This window comes from Ursus americanus, chromosome 33 (assembly GCF_024610735.1).
Source record: "Ursus americanus isolate L20-20 chromosome 33, mUrsAme1.1.p, whole genome shotgun sequence".
In the NCBI taxonomy this organism is placed as follows: Eukaryota; Metazoa; Chordata; class Mammalia; order Carnivora; family Ursidae; genus Ursus; species Ursus americanus.
This window is the reverse complement of record NC_142159.1, coordinates 15,634,224-15,658,611: the sequence shown is the minus strand read 5'-3', so window position 1 is coordinate 15,658,611 and position 24,388 is coordinate 15,634,224. Positions and strand designations below refer to the sequence as shown.

The 24,388-nt window shown below is 37.1% G+C and overlaps 1 protein-coding gene across 22 annotated transcripts in view; it reads right to left on the bottom strand.

Annotated features, from left to right (window-relative positions):
• Nucleotides 1-24,388, bottom strand: part of EIF4G3 (eukaryotic translation initiation factor 4 gamma 3) — a 332,371-nt gene that overhangs the window by 131,208 nt on the left and 176,775 nt on the right. For all 22 annotated transcript variants that reach the window (XM_045782022.2, XM_045782017.2, XM_045782024.2 and 19 more), the window contains 4 exons: nt 19,328-19,507; nt 18,632-18,746; nt 10,356-10,453; nt 8,049-8,171 (listed from right to left, as the gene is read on the bottom strand). In XM_045782022.2, coding sequence (XP_045637978.2) covers nt 8,049-8,171; nt 10,356-10,453; nt 18,632-18,746; nt 19,328-19,507 — 516 coding nt within the window. The remainder of the gene's footprint in view (nt 1-8,048; nt 8,172-10,355; nt 10,454-18,631; nt 18,747-19,327; nt 19,508-24,388) is intronic.

Here is a 24,388-nt window from a genome sequence, read left to right as displayed (position 1 = left end):
ATATCAAATTATTATGATCTACATCTGAAACTCATGTAATGTTACATGTCAATTGTACCTCAACAAAAATTAAAAGAATAAACAGAAAAGAGGCAAGACAGAAGCAAGGAGAAGAGTAGGGAAGTGACCACTAGCTAGGGGAGAGGTCAAAGTGGCTTAGAATCCAGCAGTGGCAGTGCAAGTGGTGAGAATGACCCACACAGGACTTGCTGATATAATGGTTGTGGAATGGGAGATAAAGATGATCTAAAGAAGACTTCTAGGTTTATCATCTCAGCAACTGGGGTAGACTGCGGGATAATTTACTGAAAAAAAGAAAATACAGGCATATACCAAACACCTGAAGAAACAGTAACACAGGGTTCAGAAACTCCAATGTCTTTATAAAACCAAGAGGTGACCTAAATGCGTGATGCACAAGGGTGCAAAATAGTAACAGAATAATCTATGCTAAGGCTAAAGGCATTCTGATTGATGAAAACACTAATCTGATAAAACAATTTATATCTGCCATAGAGAGAATCTCTCCCTTGAAGGCAAGGAATGGTTGCTAAGGTGTCAGGAACAATGAAGGAAACCCGACACTCAAGATAAAAACTGTCAGGCTAATCTGTAAGACTTAAATGATTTTACAGTTCCAATGGGGAAGGAGGGATAAAATAAGTAAACGTCTAAAAAACTAGAAAAATATGGATGGAATTCTCTCTAAAATATTAAAATGTCTTATAAACTATAGTATTTAAGACAGCAGTATAATGGTATTAGAACAGATCACTGGAGGGACACCTGGGTGGCTCAGTCAGTTAAGCATCTGACTCTTGATTCTGGCTCAGGTCATGATCTCAGGCTCGTGAGATCAAGCCATGTGGCTCCACACTCAATACACAGAGTCTGCTTGAGATTCTTTCCCCTCCCTCACCCTCTCCCACTGCTCCTCCTCCAGCTCATGTGTGCTCGCTCTCTCTCTCTCTCAAACAAATAAATAAAATCTTAAAAAAGAAAAACAGAATCAGTGGAATATAGAATTCCAGAAACAAACTCAGGTATATATGATAATTCAATAAATAATTAAAACAATATCTCAAAACAAGGAGGCAATGATGAACTACTCAATAATTAATACTGAAAGAAGAGACACATTTGGTTAAAAAAAAAAAGGTTGAAACACTAGGAAAAAAATATTACATAAGTCAAAGGGAATTCTAATGAATGCTTACAAATCAGAGAAAAATCATCACCCCCAAAAAACGTGTACAAAAGACATGATATTTCATATACACACAAACAACCAGCAAACGTCAAAAATCTTAGCTCCACAAATCGATAAATAAAAATTAAATGGGATTTTTTTAAAAAAATATATCAAATAAGGAAAAGGGCTCTTTCTTAAACTGCTGGTCAGGGATTAATTGGTATATTTCTGGAGGGCAGATAACATCATAACCCAAAAATAAGTTCACAAAGTTGTTCATCACAGTATTGTTAGTATTAGTGACAAACAGGAAAAGAATAAAAATACCCATTAATTAAATAAACAAGGGTATATTCAATGAAATACCATGTAACCAATAAAAATTATAGTAATACCTGTAGTCAAACATGAATATTTCTGCATGATCACTGAAAAAATGGTATTTATAAAATGGCATGAATGAACCCAAATATATTAAATTATAGATATTGATATGCATATATGCACTATAAGATGTCTGAAAGGATAGTCACCAAAAAGATAACAGCAGCTAACTCTCAGTAGTAAGATTTAAGGCTACAATTTCTTCCTTTACTATTCTTTTCCAATGAAGATTTTACACATACAAAACTGAAGTCCTTTTAATTTTGAAAATACATTTCAATAACAGATAAAAGATGAAACCTGAAGGTTTCTTGTGATCTCTTATAACACTTCCTGTGACCCCTAGATCTATAGACATCATAGTTACTGGAAGATTGCAAGCTACACCACTGTTCAATGTCTGAGTGGGAGTAGGTGGCAAGGGACAGGAACAGTGCTACACGTGTAAACACTGAAGTTACACTTTCTTTATAATTGGGATTCAGATTTAGAGTATCTAAGGTAAAATCACACCACTATAACATAAGCAAAAACTTTCACGGAATTTGAAGAACTATGAAAAAACATCGTTCAAGTAAGAATGAAGAATCATTGAACATAAAATTTAACATTAATGTGTCTCATAAATGGATCTTTATGGATGCCAAACAATTTAAAACGCATTTACTCCACCAGCTTCCAAAAAGATAAGGTACCTCAAAAATGGCCTTATGTCAAATTTCGTTTTCTGGCTTTAGGAAATTCCCAGAGGAATTGAAGCTAGAGAATTTCGGTTTTATTAAAAATTCAGGACATTTTTACAAAACCCTGTTGGAGACAGACCTGATGAAATCAACGACCCTGCTTTATGACTCAAGTAGGACTTTGATTGTCCACATACAAATTCATTTTCAACAACAGAACAGCTTAACCCTAACCACTAAGGGTCTTTGTTATTGTGACATCTCATTTAAAACTTTTATGAGAATTGACCCCCCACCTAGATATCTGATTAAAGTTTACAATGCTTTCCATACTATTGAAAAGTATTGTTTTTTCTTTTTCTTTCTTTCTTTCTTTCTTTCTTTCTTTCTTTCTTTCTTTCTTTCTTTCTTTCTTTCTTTATCTCTACACGCAATGTGCGGCTCAAACTTACAAACCCCAAGATCACATGCCCTATAGACTGAGCCAGCCAGGCACCCCAAAAAGCATAATTTTTAAGTCAAAAGAGATTACTAATGAGAAATTATTTTATTAAAGATGAAAAATGATGTGATTTAATTCAATGGACACTACCATTACTGGAGACAACATTAAGACAAAAGCATACCTATATGCTTCAAGATAGACAAGGATATTAACTCATTAGTGCTATGACTGAGTCGACAGGCGACATTTTAAAAGCTAAGACTGAGGGTGCCTGGGTGGCTCAGTTGGTTAAGCATCTCTTGATTTCGGCTCAGGTCATGGTCTTAGGGTCCTGAGATGGAGCTCAGCGTGGGGTTTGCTTGGGATTCTCCTTCCCTCTACCCTCTCTTGTGCATGCAAGTGCTCTCGCTCAAGCTCTCTCTCATATAAATCAATCAATCAATCAATCAATCAATCTTTAAAAACAAAAAATAAAAATAAAACATGAAAGTTAAAACTGGGTTTGTTTATATTACGTAGGTATCTCCTTCAAATTCTTCATGTAGGAACTTAGCTACTTACTTTACAATTACTTGTATCATTGTCTAAGCTTCAGAACCTAACTTAACTATTACTGCTAAAACCATAAAACTAATGAACAAATGGTCAGAATTTAAGGTTTCCAGTTATCAAGTCAATAAGAAGCTCTTCAAAAGACTGAATGACTTGCTGATTTTGGCAATTTTCCCAAATGACAGGGGAGGCTATACCCTTCCTAAGATATGCCAGCAAGCCATAGTTTCCAACCTTTTCTCTGCTCCTACACCCTGTGGCATAGGACTGAGTACTTCATTGTAAGAGTGATTTTTTTTAAAGAGTAATTTTTAAAACAGAAAAGATAACAAAGGTAGTAGGGAGAGGAAGGAAGATATATAAAGTAGTTCATTTAAAAAATTGAGTGATTTGGATTCACGGCCCCAGCCTTTGAAAGTAAACAATTCTGGAAGCCAATACATGATAAATACAGCATCATGTATTTATTTATTTTTGTTTTTTAAAGATTTTATTTATTTATTGGACAGAGAGAGACACAGCAAGAGAGGGAACACCAGGAGGGGGAGTGGGAGAGGGAGAGGCAGGCTTCCTGCCAATCAGGGAGCCCCATGTGGGGCTCAATCCCAGAATCCTGGGATCACGCCCTGAGCCAAAGGCAGATGCCTTAACAACTGAGCCACCCAAGCGCCCCTGTATTTATTTTTATCCAGGGGTCCATAAAAACTTTCAGGCATCTAGCACATTTCTTAATACAGAAATGTTCCTCTTGCCTTATTGCTATCAACAACAGAGACATAGCTGAGATCGTGATGCTGAGGGAAAGTAACAAAAACATCCCCCTTCTTTCCCACTTTAACATTTAAAAGCTTGAAAGGGAACTTGTAGATTACTTACTATAATCCCTCATCTTACTGATGAAAAAGTAGGGGTTAAAAGGACTTAACATTCTGACCTAAGGTCATAAATCTAAGTGACAGAGTGAAGACCAGCAGCAAGTGTTCTAGTATTTGATGAGGTCTACACATGCACCTCTCTCAGTGCACTGTGGTCACCTGAATGGGCACATGTATACACGTGTGTATTTTTTATATATTTGAGACATAAAATCCTCAGGTGTTATTCCATAGATCACTTTAAAACTTAGGAAGCAGAACAATTTCAAATTCAATCTACTCTTTAGGGCAAAAACAGTAGCAGCAAAGCCTGTTTCTCCTCTCCCTTCTCCTCACGTACAGGTACTACAGTTTCCCTAAATTAACTCTTTCTTATCCTGAATGCTTGTCAAAATGAAAATCATTATCTCCCTCTTCAAACATCCCCATGTATACTCCATTTTATATTTTACTATAAATCCAGGCATTTAAGCGGGAAGAGTCAACCTCTTATTGTTCTCTCTTTTACTTAGGGGAACCATGCATCCTGTTTGCCTGGACAATACTGGTTTATGCCTGTTGCTCCAGCAAAATGACTCACAGCATCCCCATGCATTTTAAAACTGCCCCAATTCAGATGATAAATTACAAGGTCACTGTATAATCCTTACTTAGTAACCAATTGCTATATATTCTTCTAACTAGTTTCCTCTCCTTTCAGCTAACTCCCTAATCTATCACATGAAATGACAATCATCTCCCTTCATCCCATTTTCCACCTCCACATGCCACTTTCTTGCACATGCTGCCCCTCTGCCTGGAATATCCTTCTCTCTCTTTTCATTGTGCGAATAACAATCTGGGAACTCAGACCAAATGTCGTCTCTGCTGTGAAGCCTTTCCAGAATCTTCCAGTCATGTTCTGGGCCTCCTGCACTAACAACGACTGCAATATTAGTAACGGGAAGTGTGTACCGAATGCTCACTGTGCCCTGAGCTCAATCAATTTTAGGTATTTACTCTCATTTAATTGTATAGTAACTCTATATGATAGGTTTTGTTTTCCTCATTTTTTTTTTTAAATGTAGAAATTAAGGCTCGGGAAAATTCAGAAATTTGGCTAAAGTTACAAAATTAAGTGGTGGAACTAGGACTTGAAGCTAAGTATGTTTGGTTCTGAGGCAAAGCTTTTAAATCCCTCCCCTATACTATGACACCAGTACCACCATTAACAGGTTCCTGTGATCTAACAAATTTGAGCCTGTGCTGCAATTCTGTCCCACTTGATCACTTCTGTGCATTCATAATTCTTTGTATACACTCCACAGGCGGTCCAGTCATATATTAATAAGTGTCTTTTGCCTCACTTAACGAGACTGGGATGACCTCAATGATAGGGAAAGGCTTTGCTACTCATGGCACCTGCAATTGTGGCTTAATGCAGATATATGAAAGGCCAAAAGCAACAGAGTACTTACTATTCAGTCATAAATTCTAATGCAGAGGGTCGTCTCATCTGCAGTCTTAATAACTAGAATGTGGTACAGGATCTATCTAGAATTAGACCACAGATGTAAACTAGCAATCTTTAGGATAAACCTAATAGATTTTCTTCGGCTGGTATAGGTGCTATTTGTTAGTAGAATTAGCTGTCAACATTTAAAATGTGCAGGTTTTTTTTTTTTTACATAAATAAAGATTTCTAGCTTCTTTTGAAACACTGGGTCAACATTTTTACATAACATAACAGTCAGGAAGTAATAACTGCCTACTTGACCCAGGGATGTCCTCCCCCACTCGATGTACACCACTCTATATATTTCCAAAACTGAAGACAAGTTGCCATTGTCATGCTTATGCAGTTGTTGTTGTTGTTGTTTTTAAGATTTTATTTATTTGACAGAGAGAGAGCACAAGTAGGCAGAGCAACAGGCAGAGGGACCTGAGATCATGACCTGAGCCGAAGGCAGCCACTTAACTGACTGAGCCACCCAGGCACCCCAACATGTGGTTGTTTTTAAAAGGAAAATGAAATGTTTTTAGTACGTATGTCTCCATTAAAAAGCTATGTGTGCACTTCATGAATTTCATGCATCTGGAAAGGCTACACATTAATAAATGTGGTTTTAAGTGCAAATAACTAATAAAATAAACTGAGGCTTCATGACAATACTACACATCAAGAAGTATTACCAGCATTGTGATTATTGACTGATGGCCTTTATCAATTAAAAGCATACATTTAATGTGCTTTATGTTTACACAAACACATACACTTGTATTCATTCAGGCGGGTGGTCCCTGGTGAAAAATAGAGAGCAAAAGGATTTCTGTAGCTAAGGGTAACCAAAAGAGGGTAGGATATCAAGCTTGGTAATATTAAAGAAAAACAAACCAGAGGGAATTAAAATGCAAAAAGATATACTAAGACATATTCGAGTTGAGAATTTGAAAACAAATCAACAAAAGTTTGTCAAGTATATAGCTTGAAAGTAACGATATTTTAATTAATGGGGGAAAACAGAGATCAAAATTTAACTGCCGTAATCAACCAATTCCAGGTTTTTCTGTAGTATGCCCTTACCTAACTGTGCACGTAAGTAGAAAGCTTCCATGTGTAAATGCTACCCGTCCCATGTTCACTTCCAGGGAGGAAATTAAATAAATTCACACCTTTTCAAGGGGCTCTAAACTCAGCCATGTATTTGTGATCTCCATTTTTAAGAAAAATTTTAACAACTTTTTTTAACCTATGCTACTTAAAATCAAGTCAACAGTCCATCATTCTAAAATGATATTAAATAATCCCTATTGGGGCACCTGGGTAGCGCAGTCGTTAGGCGTCTGCCTTCGGCTCAGGGCGTGATCCCGGCGTTCCGGGATCGAGTCCCACATCGGGCACCTCCTCTGGGAGCCTGCTTCTTCCTCTCCCACTCCCCTGCTTGTGTTCCCTCTCTCGCTGGCTGTCTATCTCTGTCAAATAAATAAATCTTAAAAAAAAAAAAAAAAAAATCATCCCTATTACTTGTTCATAAACTGGGCCCTGAGGAATACCTCACCATCAAGCCACAAAGGGGGAAGCAAGCAGCCCCCTACTCCTTACTACCTTTCATTTTATCTGTCTTATACACTGAGCTCTCAGTTTAGGTATTTTAAAGTTTTGAAAACCACTCATTTCTTCTGAATGGTTTATCAAAATTTAAAGTGACCAAGCGATGAAATCAAAATCCTGGCAAATTTGGTGACTTCCAACCTCTACTGCAGTTTTCTAAATTCCAGTTCTTCTTGGAATGTTTTGATTTCTAAAAGCAAGAAAATGAACTTATAGAAGACCATGATAACCACATTCTGCAAAAGGAATGAAAAGATGCTTAGCTGACAGAATTTCCTAATAGCCCATGTAAAGAATTAAAGAAGACACCCTCCAATCAAAAAGCTCCTTTATGTAGGCCTAAAGGGTTAAGAGGTATACCTAAAATACATCTAACTGTGCTCTGAATTACACAGGCACTAGTCCCAAACAATACTGTTAAGTAACAATGTTTAAATTTTCAACCTTAAAGTTTTCATGAACACAACATGCAGCATTTAATTCCTACTGCTCCATACCGAAACATGAAATACTCAATTATTGATGAGGTTTCCATAGGAACTGCAGCTCCTTTTGGTATCATGCAATAATTCATTAGGAAGAGTGGCAGCAGCTATGCTCTGAATGTAGAGACATTACATAGAAATATTACCAATAAAAATCTGGAAGTTATAACAACTTGTAAAGAAAAAGAACACGTCTGCTTAAATATCATTTAGATGTTCGAGGCTATGAGACAACTGATGGACATGAGAAGTACAGAGAGTGCCTACAGAAAAAAGAAGAGACCAGCAGAGGTTAGTGAACAAATACACAGCGTCATCCCTCACGGCTCACTTTGTCTTACCTGAGGAGGAGTAGGTGTGGAAGTAGGTCTCCCTATGGGAGGAGTAGGATTTCTGCTGCCACCTCCAGACATAATCTCTTCTGTTATGTCTTTCCCTCCCTGGTTTGGGTCCCGAATTCTTATCTATAAGGTCAGAATAAGATGGCACATTGAGAGATGGGTAACTATGTCGTACATTTATAGGCATATGATATGTTAAAGGTATAAACTGGGAATTCTATCAAATATCAAAGTTCATAATCACCACATTTGACTTTATTTCAATCACAGAACCATATGGGGGTCATTCAAAGAAATTTAGGACATTAGTTCTGACTTGAACTAATCAGAATAACAAGCTAAAATGAGAACCAGTTGGCTGAATTTCTAGGTCAAAATGGCAAACAAAGTATTAACGCTTGTCTTGTAAGCACTGCCAAATTAACTGATTTAATTTACAATGCTTAACATAAGATTCATAAATAAAATCATTTTAAAATATACGTTACTCAGTAGAATAAAGTTTTAGGGGTCGTAAATGGGTCTCTAACAAAATGAAAAATGCACATATCCTAGTAATTAGGAATAATTTATGTTGCAGACACCTTATATATGTATATAAGAATGTTCACTGCAATAGTGGCTTTTCGAGCAAAGGCACAGAAACAAGCTCAAGGCTGATCAAGAACATAGTAATTAAAAAATTATGCTACATCCTTAAAATTAAAAACCAATAGAAAGCAAACAGAAAGAATGAAATAGATCTACGTGTACTGATATGGAATGATCATCCAAACATATTAGTAAGTAAAAAGCTACAAGATACAGAACAATGTGTATGGTGTTCTTTCAATTTTTAAAAGGCTAACTATGCTTACAGATGTCAGTGGAAATGGTGTTGCAAAGGAGATGGAGCACCTGGGTCTAGGCCTTCCATCCTCTGACAGTGCTGAGACCTAAAGACCCCTTCTGCTATCATGACCTCCAGAGTGACACCAAGGTAACCCTGGCTTCCTGGAAATGTCAAACCATTCATTAATAAAACCACCTAGATCTGGAAGCTGTTTGGGGAATTCTTCAGTAAGATTTCTAATATCAGCTATTTTTTCAGATACAGAAACTTGTCTCTACTACAGTTTTAAATATTGCTTCTCTTTCATTTGTTCTACTTTCTTGTTCAGTAATATCTATTATGTCTTCCATTTACATCGTCTTCTTCATTAATGTTTCTGCATCCTGGGTGTTCTTCACATCCAACATCTGTTTCAACATTTCTAAAGCATACTTTCTCACCTTCAGTGTCCTGATACATGGGCATGTCCTGCTTATTATGATGTCTGCACAAGAAATTTGTTTCTGATAATAAAAGAGCCAAAGTTTGGAACCTTATTAATTTTTATTAAATGACAGCACTTTCAAGAGTACTGATTGCTATGATATCTCTTCCACATATCTCACCCTTGTGAATCCCATTTTGTGTGTCCTAATGGGTAAGAGATTACAAGCCACTCTTCTCCAGGATGTCCTGCAATGTGAATTTCATATTACTACACTCTAATTTTCTTGGGCCTGCCTTACTAGACAGAGGCAAAGCCCCTGTAACTTCCTAAAAACAGTTAGGATACATTTTCTAAATTCTGCTATTTCTAAAAATAAATCTATTCCACAGGAAGGATTTTTCTTTTTCTTTTTTTTTTTAAAGATTTTATTTATTTATGTGACAGAGAGACAGCCAGCGAGAGAGGGAACACAGCAGGCGAGTGAGAGAGGAAGAAGCAGGCTCCCAGCGGAGGAGCCCGATGTGGGACTCGATCCCGGAACGCCGGGATCACGCCCTGAGCCGAAGGCAGACGCTTTAACGACTGCGCTACCCAGGCGCCCAGGAAGGATTTTTCTTATTGTCCTTAACATCTCGCTCATTTTCGCTTGTGGTGTTTTCTCCCCCGTAAGTTCATATTTGCATGTAGAGCTGATTAGGACTGAAGTTAGAGGGCAATAATCAGTACGTGAAAACAGAGCTCAAATTTCTCCCACTTAGTAAGATCTTACCAGACTAAACCCTCCCAGTTCTAAAGAAGGCATGTTGCCATCTAGCATAACTAGCTCAGTGCATGTTGAAAAATGATATTAAGCAAATGGTTCTTGTAACTTCTACTTATATGTCCATATAAATTGTCTAGGTCTAGCGGTAAGCATATAAGCAAAAAACAAAAAATGGCAGTCATTCATGAACTCAGATGAATAATGATTACAGCTGTGGGTAAACTTATTTGACACAGGAGTGGATATTCGATTTTAAAATAAGAAAACTTAATAAATATCTCTTACTGTTTTTTTCTCTCTCTTGGCTGGAGGGGGTTGCTGCTGCGTAGGCACTATGATTGGTGCTGACTGATACACTGGCTGACTTGGGTAAAAAGGCGTTCCTAAAGAATTAGGAAAAAAATGAAGCATTCAGTTATTTTGTCAACCACTATAAGACTACTAATGGCACTGTGTCTCCGGACAATCAGTTAAAATAATAAGTAACAAAAACATTCCTCTTAATCATCTCTATCCACTGGCTCCCCTCTATTTACGGAAGTGCTCAAGGAATGATTCCCCAAAACTCAGAAACACCTATCTTTTTGTCAGCATCCGATATGAAAACGACTAAATAACCAACTCTTGCAGATTGCCATCAGAGTCACCTTTCAAAAAAACTGATCATACTATAGCACTGCTTTTAAAAAATCTGTTCCGGGGGACTGCCCATTCCCTGTGATGTGAATATGTTTTGTGTGGGGGTTTGGTCAGAGTCAGGAGAATATGTATGATCATCTTGTAGAGTGGGAGTGGTCTGATTATTCTCCCTACTTACAGAGAACCACTGTCATAGGGAACCACCCTTAAGGCTTAGCAAATATCATACTATCAAGCAGAAAAAAGGCTGAGAACAAGCAGCTGGAAAATAAAGTCTGATACTGAGTCCAGATTCCAGGGTTTTAACTATCTTATGTACCATTCTCTAGCACTATAACTTTGCTCTAGCAACAACTTATACCTACTACTATCCCTTGAGTACATTAATCTCTTTGACGTTGTTCAAACCTTTGACTATGTTGTCCTTCTACCTGAAATTACCTTCTTCCATCCACCCCTTGTATTCTTAATGAATACTTTCTTAACTTTAGAAACTTTGACTATTATTATAATTACTATTAAGCCAGAGTACTAAGAGAAGAGGTGATCAGGAAGGGTCAGATACTAGATACATTAAGTAGAACCTACAGATTTGCTGACAGAGTGGATGTGACTATGAGAGAAAGGAGTATCCAGGAAAACTCTTAAGGTTTTTTGTTGCAGCAAGTGGAAGAATGAAAATGCTATTTACTGTGCTATTTATTTACTGAGATGAGGAAAACTAGAGGAAGAGTAAGAGTTTAGGGCCTAAAAATCAAGAATTCAATTTTGGACATGTAAAGTTTGAGATTCTTACTAGACAGATAGCAGCAAGCAGGCAGGAAGAGACACAAGTCTGGAGTCAGAGAATAGGTATCCATTTTGGAATTAGTAGAGTATGGACAACACTTAAACCATGAGACTTGGGTAACTGAGGAAATTAGTACAAATAGAGAATGAACCCAAGGACGAAATTTTGGGGCACTCTATGTTGTTCAGAAATTACAGGTATGAAGAAAACCTAGCAAAGGAGATGAAAAAGAAAATCAAAGCTGTGGTTGAAGTAAAGTAGAATGCATAGATGCCCCTGACAAAAGTTATACTGGGGGGCGTGGCGGGAAAGGGTATCCTGGGCTCAACAGTGAATGAGATGGAAATGAAGACAGCTGAGCATAGATAACTCCTTTTCTTAAAATTCTGCTATAAAGAGAAGCAGAAAAGTGGCTGGGGTTTTTGTTTGTCTTAAGATGGGAATGAAACAGTATATACCTGTATGCCGAAGGGACTAATTCAGCAGAGAGAGAGAGAAAATGATAATGCCAGAAAGAGAGAATAGAACAACTGGAGTAATAGCCTTAAATGTGTACATGACGGGATCCCGTGCACAAGTAGAAGTCTGGCCTTTGATAGAAGCAGTGATGGTTGAGTCAAAGATAACAAGAAGGAAAAACATGAAGGTATAGATAGTTAATACAGGTAAAATCCTTGATATTTTAGTAAACAGTCAAATAATGTTGGTTCTATTATCACTGTCATCGTCAGCTTCAAACCATTCCCACCGTCATAACAGTCTTTAAGCGGTAATTTCTTGGAAGCAGTACCACATTTGCAGGTACCAGAATTCTGCAGGTCTTAGCCAAATTTGGAGAAGATCTAAACAGGGGGCATGGCTAGGATTTCAATGATTTCAATGTAAAAAGAGAAAACACCTTATTAGCCGTGCCTCTGGTAGTGCATACACTATTGTCAAAGTCAAGCTTAAATAAGCGATTCTATGCTACCCTATAAGGTCACTAGCTCTAAAACTCAGAAAACAATCTCCTAAAATTGGTTTCAAATGCTGCTAGACAGGCAATACAGTCTGCTCACCTTGCTGTATTTTTTAAACTAAGTGACATAAGACCCAAAAGGTGAATCATCCCTTTAAGAAAAAAATTAGATTGTTCTAATAAAACATTTTTTGAGTCAACATGACTGGGGTAGAAACTGGCATATAATACACATGCTATAAATACCAGCTGAATAAAACTGGCCACATAGGGTATCTTGATAATGGGGTTAAACACAATTAGTAAAATATCAAGTCAACTGAGGACCCCAGCAGAGTGGGCCCTCCACCCTATCAAATAATGGTTATCTTTTATAAAATACTAATTCAACTTCTTATATAGTCAGAGACATTTAAAAACACTTATTTTATTCTATTAAAAATGTGAATAACTTTCACATACCATTTACTAATTAGGTATGTTACTTAATGTCCCCGACCTCTTATGCATGGAATGTAGCAGGTTTATCTAGATTAGGGGTATGTCAACTAAAGACAATAGGCTAAAATTCAGTACAATTTTATAAATAAAGTTTTATTGAAATACACCTATATACAGTATATTATCTGTTACCTATGGCTGCTTTTTCACTAAAATGGCAGAGGTGAATAGTTGCAACAGAGACCATATGGTCTGCAAAACCTAGAAAAAGGGCTCACCCTTTTCTTCCCCTGATCCCTGTTCTCAATCAGTGGTTCTCCAATCCCCAGTTTACACAAAATGTGTCAATGATATATGGCAAAATTTATACAATAATAACCACATTACTATACTAACACATACAGAGCCACAACTATAGGCTTGCTAATTTGACATTTTGGAAAGGACTGTTACTGTTTTGAAATTATTTCAGTCTTGTTCCTTTGTGGTTCAAACAGCCTTCCTATATGAAATGCTACTGACATTAAATAACAGTTTTCTTTGAATGCCTTTGTGGCAAAATTAAAAAGGTAGTAGTTCTGTATATTTCTTCCTTTATTTTACTTTACTTTTTAAAAAATTTATTTGACCAGGATATTGAAAAATCTGGGAACCAGTGGTCTAGTCAACATTTAGATTTGTTCTCAATCATAAAACCCCAAACACAAATATCTAACAAATGCACTGTAAGATCCTGAAAGGCAAGGAAAATATCTCAACACCTACATCCTACAAAATACCTAACACACCGTCTTATACATTGCAGGTCTGCCAAAAACCTATCAAAACTGAATTTTCCCATAGAAACAAATATAAAGATAGTGATTAAGTATGCAGGTCAGCACATAAAAATCAGTTTATCCCATAATATCCCATAATAATAACGTCAGTATACAACCACATCCATCAACACAGTACTTTTTTTTTTTTTTAAGATTTATTTATTTATTTTAGAGAGAGAGACAGAGCACGAGCAGGAGGGGCAGAGGGTTAGGGAGAGAGAATCTCAAGCAGACTCTAAGCTAAGCACAGAGCCCAACGCAGGGCTTGATCCTAGGACCCCAAGATCATCATTTGAGCCGAAACAAAGAGTTGGTTGCTTAACCAACTGTGCCCCAACAATCACAGTATTAACACTCCATGAAAACACCACCAAATTCAACTTCAGATGTCAGAAAGTTTCCCATTTCCACACAACATGGGAAACAATGAATGGATCCCTCAGCTCTTAGGAGCTGAATAAGGTGCCCAAGTCCCACAGAGCTCAGGAAAAGAATGGAAAAGAAAATGAAAGGGGGAGGAAGAAATCACATGGTAGAGTGAGATAAAGGGAGAGTATACTGGTTTGAAGCAAAGAAGAATGGGACCTTTTATTTTTATTTTAAAAAATATTTTATTTATTTCTCAGAGAGAGAGAGAAAGAGAGAGAGGGAGAGCACAAGCAGGGGGGTGGCAGGCAGAGGGAGAAGCAGGCTCCCCACTGAGCAAGGAGCCCGATCAGGGACCCAATCCCAGGACCCTGGGATCATGACCTGAGCCAAAGGCAGATGCTTAACTGACTGAGCCATTCAGGCATCCCAGAATGGGACCTTTTTTTTTTTTTTAAGATTTTATTTATTTATTTGACAGAGATAGAGACAGCCAGCGAGAGAGGGAACACAAGCAGGGGGAGTGGGAGAGGAAGAAGCAGGCTCCCAGCAGAGGAGCCTGATGTGGGGCTCGATCCTGTAACGCCAGGATCACGCCCTGAGCCGGAGGCAGACGCTTAACCGCTGTGCCACCCAGGTGCCCCAGAATGGGACCTTTTAACAATGTAAATTCTCAATGTTTTCTTTTTCTTTCTCAGTATTGCTATCACTGCTAACCACACCTCTTTGCTCCCAAACCCAAATTTTTACACCTTGGGCCATCACCCCTAGCGTTTGCCTGGAAATAATTTCAGTCTTCATGAGGTATTTTTCTGATATAACAGGCATCAAAATATTTAAGAAACACTAATGAGAGAAAAGCTGAAAAGTGACATTGATAAAAGACTACTCATTAGTTATTTTTCTTCAACACTTAGAAACACTCCAAGAATTATACTCTATAAATAGAGTTTTATGATCTTTGTTATTGAACTTCAGTAGGGAAAAAATATTCTTTGAGAATCACTGTTCAAGATTTAAACTGAAAAGAGGAGTAAAATATTAGTATCCTAGAGTGAATTGTAAGCTAAGGACAAAGAACTAAGACTTCACCAAACAGACTGTCCAACTCACCAACTCCACCAGTAGGGCAGGAAGGAACAAGACTAGGATTCGTTCCCTACCAGTTCATGGAGAGGAAGGCCCTCTGCCCTAGAAGACAGGACTGCTGTGCTTCAGAACAGAGAACTAGGATTCCACTCCTTATACTTGCTTTTAACCCGAACCCAAGATTAGGAAGAAGAAGAGGGAGAGTAAGGGGTGACATGAGGATTAGAGGGAAATGAAGAATTGGGAGTGGAAGGGTAAGAGAAGAGGAGATTCCAAAAAGAGAAAATAGTAACAGGGATGTTTATGGTCTTCTAGACCATAAAGCCAGAAAGCTGCCCCAAGGTGGTACACCTGAAGGACCTATAATTTGTGGGAACTATTGGATCAGAACTTTAAAGTCTGATAAAAGCATATTAACCAGTGATAAGCCTTAAAACTAAAATATCTGCCCAAATAATGAAAATAACCTAAGCCTATTAGTAGAGGACTGGATTATACATTGTGATTCATCCCTAAAATGGAAGAGCTTGAAATTCTATAGGTAATGAAATGGAAAGATATCCATGAATATATTGTGGGATGGGGGAAAAAATAACAAAGTTTTAGAACATTATAAATAGTATGTGGCCATTTGTATTAAAAATTATTTAAATATAAAAGAGAAAGTATGAATTAATCTGTTAAATCATTTCTTTAGGGAGTAGAGAAAGGGGAAAAAACTGGCTACTTCAAATTTATACATTCTATATTATTTGTATTTTTCTCACTAACTTGATTACTTTCATAAGGAGAAATTATTTTAAGATTGTTTTACTCATCTTAATGAAACTAGGTAAACTGTTTTAATCTAGATGACAAACTGCTTACTTGATGGATTTTGGATTTGCGTAAGAATTTCCTGGGGGAGAAAGAATATCTAACAAAGGGAACAGACATCAACAATATCTGAGATACAATGGCCCCTCAAAATCCTGCTTTTTGTGAAAATAAACAAATACAGTTTGTATGTAATAGAAATAAATAAAGCCAAATATGTTATAATACTGTGTATACAAATCAGCAAAATATTTCCCTACCAGTAAACTCATCTATATTGTTTCTATATATACTGCAGTAGTATTAAGAGCAATAAAGAGGACTGGCACAGATTTATAATAGAATTTTAATGACAACATTTTGCATCAAAAAGTCATTTATACAATGCATAAATAAACAGACTAGAATTCAGTGAGACACGTTTCAAAATTATTTTGTGAATTAGAAGATACAATTGCATTCCCATTACAACATGGAATTGAAAGAGAAAATTCTGTGGATTTTAGCATGTTTATTACTCTGACAGCCAGTCTCACCGTACAGTTTTTCTATTCAATAAATTTTTGATAATATCAACCACCAGTTTTACACTTCAAAATAATTTTAATTGGGGGCTCCTGGGTGGCTCAGTCAGTTAAACGTCTGACTTTTTTTTTTTTTTTAAAGATTTTATTTATTTATTTGACAGAGATAGAGACAGGCATCGAGAGAGGGAACACAAGCAGGGGGAGTGGGAGAGGAAGAAGCAGGCTCATAGCAGAAGAGCCTGATGTGGGGCTCGATCCCAGATCGCCGGGATCACGCCCTGAGCCGAAGGCAGACGCTTAACCGCTGTGCCACCCAGGCGCCCCTAAACGTCTGACTCTTGATTTTGGCTCAGGTCATGATCTCAGTGTCCTGGGATCTAGCCCCATGCTGGGCTCTGCCGTCAGCGGGGAATCTGCTTGTCCCTCTCCCTTGGCTCCTCCCCCTGCACACTCTCTCTCTCAAATAAAATGAATAAACAAATAAATAAAATCTTTTTTAAAATGGAAAAAGAATTTTAATTGTATTTAAATTTATAGAATAAGTACAAAGACACTAAGGTGGTATGAAAACCCCAAGTTCAAAATAAGTTCAAGGGGCACACAAGGGACACTTCAACACTACTGGTAACATTCTATGTCAAAGCTGGGTGATGCACATGTATTATTTAACTTTAAAACATATATATGTAAAATGTGTTGCTTTGAAAATATTAAATATTTCCTAGTAAAAATACTTCAGTAAAGCCATGTTTCACATATACATACTTGCAATATTTAATGACATTATGAAGTGTATCATTTTGTACTGGAAGTTTCACAAGCAATAGTAACCAAGGTAAGAGAAAGGTTTTCCCTTCTCTAGAAGTAGTAAAACCAGGTAATACTTGGTTCCTTGGCCTATTTCACCTCAAAACCTAAGGGAAATGTTCTTGGGCTGTCTAATACCAATTAATTCTGATGTAAAGGTTTTTAATTGAGACACTAAATCCCAATGTTAGGGAATTGGTTAGTGGACCTGTTTATCTATAATAGATTACTATATCTTAAAAGAACAAGTTAAATTTTTAATATGCCCTTACTGGTAACAGAAAAGATCAAGCTTACTGAATCCTAAAGCTTAATTTTTCTAGTATTTGCTGATTTTATCCCTTAGAATTCACTTTCTATGTTAGTACTGGTTCACAAACAAAGTACAAACATGGCACTTATTTCTCTACATTAAAAATATTTGTGATTTTTCAAGGCACTTTCATTTCACTAATCCTTATAACCTCCCTATGACACAGATCTTACCACAATTTTGCAGAAAAGGAATCAGTCATCCCACTCCAATACCTACACAAAACAATAAAATTCTTTGCCTTTGTGGACAGTACATTCTAGCAGGAAAATGTTAACAAACATTTTGGTAAATGGTGATAAATGCTTGGGAGAAAAAGAAATCATGGAAGGGAGATAACTGACCCTTGAACAACACACAGGTTAGGAGTACCCTCTGCTTACCTGCATGCAGTCCAAAATCCATGTATAAGTTTTGAAGCCCCAAAACCTTATCTAATAGCCTACCGCTGACTGGAAGCCTTACCAATAAAGTAAACAGCTGATTAACAGATATTTTGTATGTTACATGTACTACATATATATATTCTTACAAAAGATAAGCTAGAGAAAAGAAAACGTTATTAAGGAAATCATAAGAGAAAATACATTTACAGTACCATCTGTATTTATTGAAAAAAAAATCAGTGTATAAGTGGACCCAAACAGTTCAAACCTGTGATGTTTAACAGTCAACTGTATATTTATTCCATCAGCAAAAATCCAATAAAAATCCAGGTAATGATGAGTTAGTTGGCTGCAGATTCAGAACCTTGAGACACGGGTTCTTTGCAACAGAATTACCGGCTCTTTCAGAAAGTGTCGTTAACTAAATATACTTCTGTAATACTCTTTCCTTGTAAACCACTCTCTAAAAAGCTTTAGATTCAGAACTGTTTGCAACATTTTATTTAAAAATTCTTTATACCATTATACCTCACTACCTAAACTGATCAGCAGAATGAAAAAACAAAATAAACATAACTAGCAAAAACTGCTCAATACTTCATACTTACCGTAAGCATTGGGGAAGTCCCCGGGTCCTGGTCCAGGATAAAAAGGCCCTGGCCCTGGTGGCTGAACTGGATACTGTTGTGGCGGCCCAACATAAGGAGGGCCACTATGACGGTACTAGAAAAGAGAAATTAAAGATATTTATACATAATATGAAGATGGCTTAGTATTAAAAAAAATAAAGGTGTGTGTGTGCGTGTGTGTAAGAGAATTACTGAAATAAGGTGAAAACTCCTGGTTAATAAATACTTTCAAAAATGCTTGCTTGCCATCAAGATGCAATGAGAATGAAGAGAAAGATGTGCATTAGGTAAAAACCATACAGTAAATCAGTGCACAGACAGACATCAGCTCACTGTAAAATTATTTCAGGATGGTAGCTTTCAATGAAATTGAATGTTATCGCGGAACAGCTTAATTACTGAGTCTGTTTTAGAGCAGATGGATATGGGAAAGGGATGGGGCAAAAGCTAGAAAATAAAAATAATTTCTCTAACATCTTAGAAAAACTTAAGAGATACAGAAATATCTCCTTACAATATTATGGAAAATGACAAAATGGCCAGACATAGCTTACAGAAAAGTTCACCTATCACTAAAAACCGATGCCATCACCCACCCTCCCTGCTTCCTCTGATGAGAATTTGGGTTAACTCTCACTCTATTGCTGGACCACACAGACCTGAGAGATACTTTACCTGTGGGATACAGTACTGAGGACCCTGGGGCACTGGGTACGGCATGGGCAGATGGTTAACCATCATGATGTGCTGATTGGCCTGATACACTGCAGTGGGTGTCTGTGCACCAGGACGAATGGAAGGACTGCTGTTCGGGATGGTAGCTCTAGGAGGCTGTATCTGAGGCCTCTGAAAAAACTGAGGAGGGGAGAAAAAATATTTATTTTTTTACAAAAGGGAATATGTAAATTTTACTATCTTGAGCTTTCTCCTTTTTCCCACTAATAAAAATGTTACCAGCTGAATTGGAAATACAATATACATGAAAAGAGGCTAAAATGCATGTGGCTGGGATCACTAAAAATATTCTACACTAGGCACGTTAAGTCAAGTTTTGATCACTGCTGTCACACATATGAAAACAGTAGGGCAGTCTCACTTTTAAAATGAAGCCTCAGCTATTTTAAATGAAAATTTATATACCATAATTATTAATTTTTAGATGTGTGATAAAATGTAACAAAAGGCTCTCTATAAGTTGTTCTACTGTATAAAAGTACTTATTCTTTCATTTTAGAGTAGGTGGCTTATAATCAACTTATTAAAAATTAAAAGCAGTCCCCTAAAAAACCACCATTCAAGTAATTTATAAAATATTTCTAGACATAAAGATTTTCATCTCAGTCTATCAGAGTCAAGTTAAATCAAAACTACCAGTAGAGTTGTCACATGCTGCTTGTCACATGATGGGAATGGCCTTTCTTTTCTAAAAAGTGGCAACACCATATTAAAAACTGAACCCAATTTTGCTTTCTTGAATAGTCTGCAGTAAAAGTGGAAAATCTAGACAGGCTTAAGAATGGTCTAGAAGGAGCAGAACATAAATTTATCAAATGGCAGCCAGTACCTGTAGTTATTTATGGCTCTCAACTGCAGGCTTAAAAGCCTTGAAACAATATACCAATAGTAAATTCCCACCGTGAATGCATGTATATTCATCAGCAAACAATCAATCTCATTGTAATAATAATAAGGGAACAGAGTAGTAAAGAGGCCATGCAGAACCAGTAATTGTTACCTGGATGGGTCTGAATCCTCCCTTCAATTATGAAGCAAGAAAGCAGCAGGAAACAGAAAGAAAGCCAATGGAAAAGCTTATAGATCAGTAGGAAGGGGTAGGACATAGCATGCAGCTCAACAAAAATATCTTTCTATTTAGTAACAATAGGAGAAGAAGGAAGATTAGAAAATCAGAATGACAATTCTCCACTGAGAATTCAAGGACACGTGGAACTGAAGAACTGAATCACACTTAATTGAATATAAATAAATCTGGGGCAAAAATATTCTAATAGTAGCCACAAGTTATAATAGCTTGAAAGAAAATGTCTTCTTGCAAGTACAGATGGGACTGATTCCTGTTCTTGGCTCTACAGACACCCATTATGTGACTTGGCATTAGTTATTTAGCTTCTCTATGACCCACTTTCCATCTTTAATGGAGAAAAGAGTTAATAATAAAAGTGCCATTCATTAAAGTTTGCAAACATCCTAAGAAATAAACTTTTCAAAATATATCAGACCCTTCAGGACAGAAACCTACTCTTCTCAACTAACACGGCATATAAGAAGACACTTAAAGCTTTAAACTGGGGAAACATAAAACTAGTCTTAAAATGTGGTCTAGCTCCAAAATCTCTTGAGTTGTCTCACAATTCCAGACATGAATATTGATTGCGATTGGTCCAAATAAAGCAAGGATGAGCTTTGACCTTTGGGCCCACTCAGGTCTTACCCGGTCTTACTCTTAATCATCAAGTTACCCACACACAGTAGAAGAAATAACTTTTTATCTTGTGCTGAATTGGAAGAATTAGGATACAGTGTCCAAGGCTCATCCCCTTCATAACCCAGGACAAAGAAAGCCCTAAATAGATTAAGTCACAGAAAAGCAAGAGACAATACAGCAGAGAATGGAGTGGTAGAGTGGATGGGAGAACCAGATGGGGAAGGCCACAGAGAGGAGTTGATGGAGATGAAAAGAAAGTACAAGAAGCAAAGTTGATAACAGGAACCTGGGCTGGGCCACACCAACACAATAGTCTTGTGGTTATCTCCACTGACACAATTTTGGTGACAGATGCAAGAATTCTGTTTGCTGCAACCAAGAACACTGAACTAGTAAACTTTCCATCCTACATGTCACTTCTCTTAATTACACAGCAGGCAGAATCTATTATTTATCAACGTATGTGAGCTGTAAACACACTTCACGAAAAATCATAAACATTTTTATAACTTGGTTAATATGTCAGAAGCCACAAAACTGTACAGGCCTTAAAGAGAGGATAGCCATTCATCTGCTCAACTTAGTAAGCATTTCTCCATGTTAGATGCAGTGGATAGAAATCTTACTCCTGTAAGAAAGATCCTTTTCCACCAACTCTAGAGGGCAGCGAAGACAAGGAGAGTATCAAACACAACAGGTGATGATCCACTATGGTTATATTATAATCAAATTTTGTAAGCATATTTACTCCCTGAAGAGACATGGTGCTATTAACTTGTGCAGAGCAAGAAAAGCAGATATGGGCACAGTTTACTGTATGTGATTCTTTCTCTTGGCACCAGTTTCCAACTTCTCTGCTGGGGTTTTTAACCCCGTTTACAATAGCTGAGAATACAGCTTATTCAAGGAGGATTCAGAAGCCTGTTTTCTTCAGTGGTTTTAAAAGAGAAACAAGTGTTTCTGATGATACTGCTAATATTAACATACAGCTGAACCCAGGAAAACACAATTTATGGTTATGTGGACATGTAATATTTTTTATAAACTAAGACTTTGGCTTTGAAGCAATGCAGAAAAGTGTATTCAATTATGCACATTAAATAACACTGAAGATTTATATAGCACTTACTAGCTACCAGGTACTACTCTAATTATTTTACATATATATTAAATTATTCTTACAACAAACCTCTAAGGCAGGTAATATTATTAACACCCCCATTAGATATATGGGGAAACTGAGGGACAGGGAGATTAACGTCCTAAAGGTCTCCCACCTGTAATTGAAACACAGTCGGGTTTAGGTGCATAACTCTAACACACTCTACTTCTCATGAAATGGAACACCCCTCGTATTTTCAAACAATTGTTGACAGTCAAAAGAAATTTTTTCTAAGGCTGAAGGGATGTGGTGAGACCTTTATCCAACTACATTAATGGGCGGCATATCCCTCAATCGTAACATTCCTGATAAGAAAAATGTTCCATCAATTACTTCACAAAATTCATGGTTATTATTCAGGAAAATAAGTTTCTTCTACCTACAAGACTCTAATTCTCTATCTCCCTTATAGTAACAGACACCTATTCATATGCTTTTACATCCTTGGTCCAACATTTAACAGACCTTTTACTCAAACTCACTGCACTAAGATTTTTATAAGGACAGGCTATCTGGAGCTTATTTTCCCCCCTTAAGAAGTTCCTTCCCTTCTTCATTCTTCTCCCTCCTCCCTCCACAGAGGAGATTCTACTATCTATAGGACTAGAAAAGGTGTAATGGCTGGAAAGAGGTGGATTCTCTTTTTTGTACTCTCTCCTACCATTCAATTGTAAATTTAGAGTTAGATTTAATAGTGGTGCAGGAAGTTAAAAATCTGTGGGTGGGCATGGCAGCAAACCACAGGTTATTAAAAAGAACCTGTGAATGTGAATGGGCCTTCCCAAACTGCTTGCAATGCTTCTGAATCCCTTTTCCTCTCCACTGATCAAACTCTCCTGAATGCTGGATGGAAAGACAGTAGTACAAGCCATTTAGTCTAACCATATACCTAAAGTTTAAATCTCTTATTTGACATGCCCTTCAAGTTACAACACTTGAGTAACTGAAGACATAGTTCCATTTCATTATTAAATGGAGTTCTGACTTTCCTTCTACTGGCTCCAAATTTTTCTCTCTGTATCATCTTCCCTCTGGTCCAATAAATATTCCTAAAATCACACCAAAGACAAATCCTTCTTCCAAAGAAGTGACAAATCTCTAAGTTATGTGAAGACAGCCATCACTGCCAACTTTCACACCAATGTCTACTTTTTGTTCAAAGTCAATTACTACCCTCCATGTCCTGTCCCTCCAACCAAGATACTGAATTCCCTCTTCAGCTTTCTCTCAATATGGTCCCACAGTTCAAAGCCTCACTAATAGAGAACCAAACACAAATATCCAGGTGGTGTCTGCCCAGAATGTACCTGGCCTCACTCGATAAATTTATCTGTTGCTAAATGAAAGAGCAACATCTCTCTCTTATTCTGGCTGACTATATTTCCATTAATATAATGAAGAATAACAGGAGCTCTTCTGTCAACCACATTTTACGACTGATTGGTACTGAGTTACAATCCTGTAAAACCCTTAAGTCTTCTTTATATATAACTTGGCAACAAGTCATGCTCTTCACTTTTGCATGTACTCTTAGAGTTGTGTAATGAAGTTCAGATAGGGAATCATGTACGTTGTTCCTTTGAAAATATATCTGGCTAATTTCAACCCATCATTTCAGACTGTACAGATATTTCTGGATTCCAAATGTGTAATACAATGTCAAAACCACATAACCATTAGCAAATTTGACAGGCATGTCATTAATCCAAGTCACTGATGAAAATGCTGTAAAAGGCTAGGCAGAGAAGGGAGGAATTGTGTACAACGTAAGTATCATCTCCAAACCTGATTTCAATCTGTTTTAAGTCTTTTATCTTTCAGTGGTCCACTAGTATGCCAGGAGAATGGCAGGGAAAGAATCAGCCCTCACCTGAGGTGGTAATTTGCGCACCTTTTCCAAAGGGCTAGGTAACATTTAAAACAGAGGCTGAATTTGGAGTATTCATGATAGATGACTTTCATTGTAACATTCTAGAAGCCAGAAGGAAAACGCTACCTCTTGGAAAATCCTTCTAAAGATGTGATAATTATACCATTACCTAAAATTTCCTGGCCAATAACATTAGTAATAAATGCTTTCTGAATATGCTGGTAATTCTATCACTTCTCATGACTTCACTCTTCCTAA